This window comes from Trachymyrmex septentrionalis, unplaced genomic scaffold (assembly GCF_001594115.1).
Source record: "Trachymyrmex septentrionalis isolate Tsep2-gDNA-1 unplaced genomic scaffold, Tsep1.0 scaffold86, whole genome shotgun sequence".
NCBI lineage: Eukaryota > Metazoa > Arthropoda > Insecta > Hymenoptera > Formicidae > Trachymyrmex > Trachymyrmex septentrionalis.
The window spans coordinates 1,216,105-1,221,332 of record NW_017306049.1 but is presented as its reverse complement, the minus strand read 5'-3'; the positions used below and the strand labels follow the sequence as shown (position 1 = coordinate 1,221,332).

Below are 5,228 nucleotides of genomic sequence, written 5' to 3'. Positions count from 1 at the left end.
CTCTCTCTCTCTCTCTCTCTCTCTCTCTCTCTCTCTGTCTCATTCATAATAAAGATTAGAATCTTCTCATTATTGTGTATCTTGAATATTTGTTTACAAACATACTGCTAAAAACACAAACCATCGAGTATTCACAAATACTGTAGCCGCTGTAACACTATTGTCTGTCCGTCCCTCCTGTCAGTGTCCAATTATTAGAAACAAGGATCCTCAGGGTAATGATTGCAAAAATCCCAATACTTCTCCACGGCACAGTTGCAAATTGCTCGCAGCTGTCATCAGTATCGATCTATTCTCGAGAAGAAGTGATCGAACTTTCTTATAACTTTAAATCTTCCACGCAATCAGCCAAGCACAAGAATCAACAGTCAAAAATCCTTTGAACTCTGAAACTACTTCAATTCGCACTCGCGCATTCTTCTTCCTCCTTATCTATTTTCCAATTATTTGGCAAATATATGAGTATTTATCCGCACTTTTGACCAAAAATCTTACAACGTCGAGAAGCCACATCTTTGTAAACGCCATTACGTTCATATATTCTACATTTTCTGAATAATTTGTAAAAAAATACCGCGCATAACTTTTACTGACCGTTATATTATCGCATACGTAGAATCATTTGTTAAGCAATCGTCTTCTTAAAGCAATGTGTCTAACATTAAAAGCGGGACAATGTTCCTTTCTCAAACAAAACCCCAAATCGTCATTATTAAATCTCACTTACAGTTTTATTCGAAAGAGCTTTTTTAAACTTGTCATAGTTTAAATTTTAAAACATCGGAAGCTCCAACAATCTTGTCCGATTCTTAAGATATTTGCGCATAACAAGAAGCAATGAAAAGAGGGAAAGAAATCGAAGGAGAAGAGTATATCAATAATTCGCGCTCTTTTTCGACGTCTCATCAGATAATGGATAAACGCTTGTCAAACATGTTCCATTATCAGACAAGAGGATGTATAAGTAAATAAAAAAATTAACATACGAATAAAATAATGAAAAATAAACTTAATTCTGGGAGATGAGACCGTCGCTCACGGACGGTTTACAAATACGATGAACGCATATTTATATGCACATTCATTTGCTATGTAATGTTGTTACTTATTTTCGAAAACTGATGAAAATCAGAAACATAAAACAATCTCGTTATTACTGTTGGGATTAAGAAAACGTTAGGGATATACACGCGCTAAATTTTAGAATATATTTAAGGAAATTATATATATATATATAAACGCGTCCTCTTGTTTTTTTTCTTTTTTTTTATTTTATCTATCTCTTTTTTATTACTCTAAGTTACTCCTTAAGCGAAAAAATTCATGCCAAAAATCGACGAACAGCCAAGCGAAAAGAAGCGCAAAGTGAATCACTCCCGGAAAACGATGGTCACACGGAAAACGTACCATTATCAGGTACGAGCGATTTGCGAACTCAAATTAGAATCCTTCACCTTCTCCTCCTTCTTCTCTTCCGCCACCACCGTTTTCTCCTCCTCCTTCTTCTCCTCCTTCTTCTCTTCTGTCTTTACTCGCGCAATATTGCGTGGCGCAAACTTGTTCAAAAAAATTCACGAATCACAATTGACATTCCAATATATCAGGTTAATTTTTCAGGTTGTAGAAAGCATAGAAACAAAAAATTCAAATTCTCTGTCTAAACGTAATAAATAGCAAATAATGTGTGTGTGTGTGTGTGTGTGTGTGTGTGTGTGTGTACACGCGCGCGTGTATGTGTATATAACGAACCGCGAAAATCGTTTACACAATGTCTCTACGGTAAATAACACGTTGAGAGTATCGATTCGATAGGAAAGCGTACGACAAAAATGAAACAATTGGTATGAAAAATGTAACAACGAACAATCGATGAAACCAAACGTACATACAATTAACACATTGATATATCCACTCAGATTCAAATAACAAGAATCCGTATCGGTCGTTATATGAGCATCTGGCGCTATATGAAGCGCATGGTATAATTTTCTCATATTCTTTCGAGAAGTACGTTACACTACGCCATTTCGGCGTTAAAATATCACGACGAAGCGTAATTGGATGAATAAGTTTTAAGCCTTAGTTTTGATACGATAACATGTAGTATTGGAGATAACAAAATGACTGCCGAAATAACTTCTTTTTTTGAGTTCGAATCAACACTTCGGCTATTGAAAACAAGTCGATCGCAATTACGTGGAAAGACTTTCGAATTCCGCGAACTCGTATACGACCTACGTCTCGCCGTTGGCGGAACGGCGAATGCAACGTCGGTCGTCGCGACGACACTGAGACGCCGGTCGTCGAGACGCGGACGGTACCGCGCGCTCGGCAGCCAGGTACGGTATCCTAAACAGTTATTAATAGCCCCTGTCCTAGCTTACTAGATTTGCCCTCGAAATGATGCGACGCAATGCAACGTGACATCAAGCAATTCTGTATTCCCGTTAGTAATCATTCCTCTTTTTCCTTTTTACTTTAAAACGTTTTATCAAACAACGAGATTCACCTGATTAGTTAAATTTTAGAGAAATTTGCATTTCAATATATACGGTATCCCTAAAATTTAGTATTACCTATCTTGAGCAAGTAGAGCGGACTAAACTGAGTGAAAAGTCCTGTACCATTTTGCAATTTTCGCAATGATTAACAAAATATTAATTACTAAAAAACGCTAATTATTTATTTTCAATAATTTTTTACTCAAATACTATCAACTTTACAGAAAAATAGCAAGAGATAAAAATTGTTTATTTTCTTTTTATAAAGTTCTGAGAATTTTTTCAAAATTTTTTCAGAATTTTCTATTTTCTTATGATGGTAAAAATAAAAAACTGTGGTATTAAAAAGTTGATAAAAAATTTTGAAAAAATTCTTAGAGTTCTATGAGAAAAAAATAAATGATTTTTGTCTCTTACGGATTTTCTGTGAAGTTGATAGAATTTGAGTAAATTATTTTAAAAAAGAACTGCAAAGGATATGAGCAGTAGGAATCAAGCGCAGAAGACGTCGCGCAAATAATGTATCTGTGATGTATGAAACTTCTTTATTCACTAAAACGCGCTTACATGTTTTGGCTCACTTTTGAGCCCTCCTTAGAGACAATACAAACTAATATAAATAAACTGTAAATAAAAAATTATCCTATCATAGTGAGCTCCTCTACCTCGAAAATTTAAATACCAGAATTAACCCAAAAAGAGTGAAAGAAAAAGAAAAAAGAAAAATGAATGAAAAAAAGGAAATAATGGAAATATCGAAATAGAGAATTTGAAAAACGTTTATTTTTCTTTTTTCTTTTTCTTTCATACTTTTTTAATTCTAATATTTTAATTATCAAGGTAGAGGAGCTCACCATGAAAGGATAATTTATTTACGGTTTATTTATGTTAGTTTGTGTTGTCTCTGAGGAAGGCTCAAAAATGAGCCGAAACATGTAAGTGCATTTTTTAGTGAATAAAGAACACTTCATAGATATATTATATTATTTGCGCGACGTCTTCTGCACTTGACTCCTACTGCCCGTATCCTTTTCAGTTCTTTGATTTATAAGGAGTCTTGGTTAGTTTGATTTGTACAGATTTATTTTTAAAAAATTATTGAAGAACAATATTAGCGACTTTTAATTTATATTTCGTTGCAAAAATTCCAAAATGGTAGAGAATTTTTCGACTCAGTTTAATTCGCTCTATCTGCTCAGGATGGGTGATGCCGAATTTAGAGACACCCTATATGATTCAGAATAAATGTTAAGTTCGAGATGAGAAAAGCACCACATCATATTGAATTGTGATAGTGTATGTATATGTATACACATGCATACAAACGTACACGCGCGCGCGTATGTGTATATGTATGTGTATATGGATATATAAATATATATAATGCATATGTGTATGTAAACATATAAAGTTTATGTTGCTTAAATTAATCATGATACACGGAGATTTTAATTGGAGATAAATCGTGTAAAGAATTACATGGACAAACTAAAAAATTCTGATTAAATCAGATGGTTTAATCAAAATTCCGATTATCTTAACTAGAATGTTAGTAAATCTAATCAAAAAATTTTCTGATTAGGCTAAGTTGAGGTAATTGGAATTCTGATTGATATAATATTAGAATCGTCTGGTTTATCCATTTTTTCAATCAAACATTTTTCTCAGTATATCATAAAATATATTGTAAGATAGGAGGAATTGGTTAAGTAAATAAGGTGACAAAACACCAAAGCACACGCGTTTAAAGCATACTTGCATAATCACTTTACGATGCTTTCCTTCGATGTAAGAAATTATAGATATTATCTAAATAACTATAAACTACCAGTATTAACTAACAACAGTACCTTATTGATACTTAAAAACTATTAATTAGTGAAGCAAATGCGGGGAACTTTGACAAACGCACATGCACGAAATAGCAAAATCGAATTGTTTTTACGCGACCAGCATAAATTACATAACAAAACATAAATTAAACATTTCGAAAATCTAAGCACCTGTCCAACAGAAGGAGCTTGTAGGTAAGTTGAAATATCCGGTTCCACCATACAGCTCCTCAGAGTGTCCGGGATAAACATGAGTAGACTGAACGTTGTCTAAACTCTTCAGGCTGGAATTGATTCAACTTTGTCGCCAATGTTTGACTCCGCGTTTTAACACAAATTCAATAATGATTACCATAAAAAATATAAACTTACAATTAGTTAGACTAATTGTCCAAACAGACTAAATCTGGAATCAGACAAAATTTGAATTTCTCTGTTTTCGATGATCCGTTATCGTCCGAATGACAGGGATCGCGCTCTTCTTAATGTATAATTATACGATTGCTGTCGCGAGTTGTCAAAGGTGAAGCACGTGGATCGAAGAAACTTTCTTCTCTCGCGAGATATCGAGGAAGTTCCGGACGATACAGAGACGGTGGTAATGATGGTAATGCAGTCGTACTGAGTTCTCAAGCTTTGTAAGAATCCGCTGTCTTTAACGATTCTCTCACTATCTCCCGCGTTCTCGAAAAATATTTCCGCAGGACTGTCGTTCTCGGCACAGACAGGTTTGCCGTTAGCGATAGTATTACGGATGCTGTTGACACTACTAAACTGTCGTTTGTCGGGTGGTGACGAGACGCCGCACCCAAGTACACGCATTCTATCTAACCGCAGCAGCCACAAATTACAAACTTTTCAATTTCGGGTTTTGCCTCTCTCTCTCTCTCTCTCT

At 34.7% G+C, this 5,228-nt stretch overlaps 1 protein-coding gene across 7 annotated transcripts in view; it reads right to left on the bottom strand.

Moving 5' to 3' along the window:
- Positions 1–4,752, bottom strand: part of LOC108755186 (nuclear factor 1 X-type) — a 316,149-nt gene extending 311,397 nt beyond the window's left edge. For 4 of the 7 annotated variants that reach the window (XM_018498050.1, XM_018498056.1, XM_018498051.1 and 1 more), the window contains exon 1: positions 1,890–2,274. In XM_018498050.1, coding sequence (XP_018353552.1) covers positions 1,890–1,994 — 105 coding nt within the window. In that variant the 5' untranslated portion in view covers positions 1,995–2,274. Of the gene's footprint in view, positions 1–121; positions 546–1,407; positions 1,557–1,889; positions 2,275–4,504; positions 4,618–4,705 lie in introns of those variants that run through there. The other 3 variants (XM_018498052.1, XM_018498054.1, XM_018498055.1) reach the window with 3 other exon arrangements.
- Between the last annotated feature and the right edge of the window lie 476 nt (positions 4,753–5,228).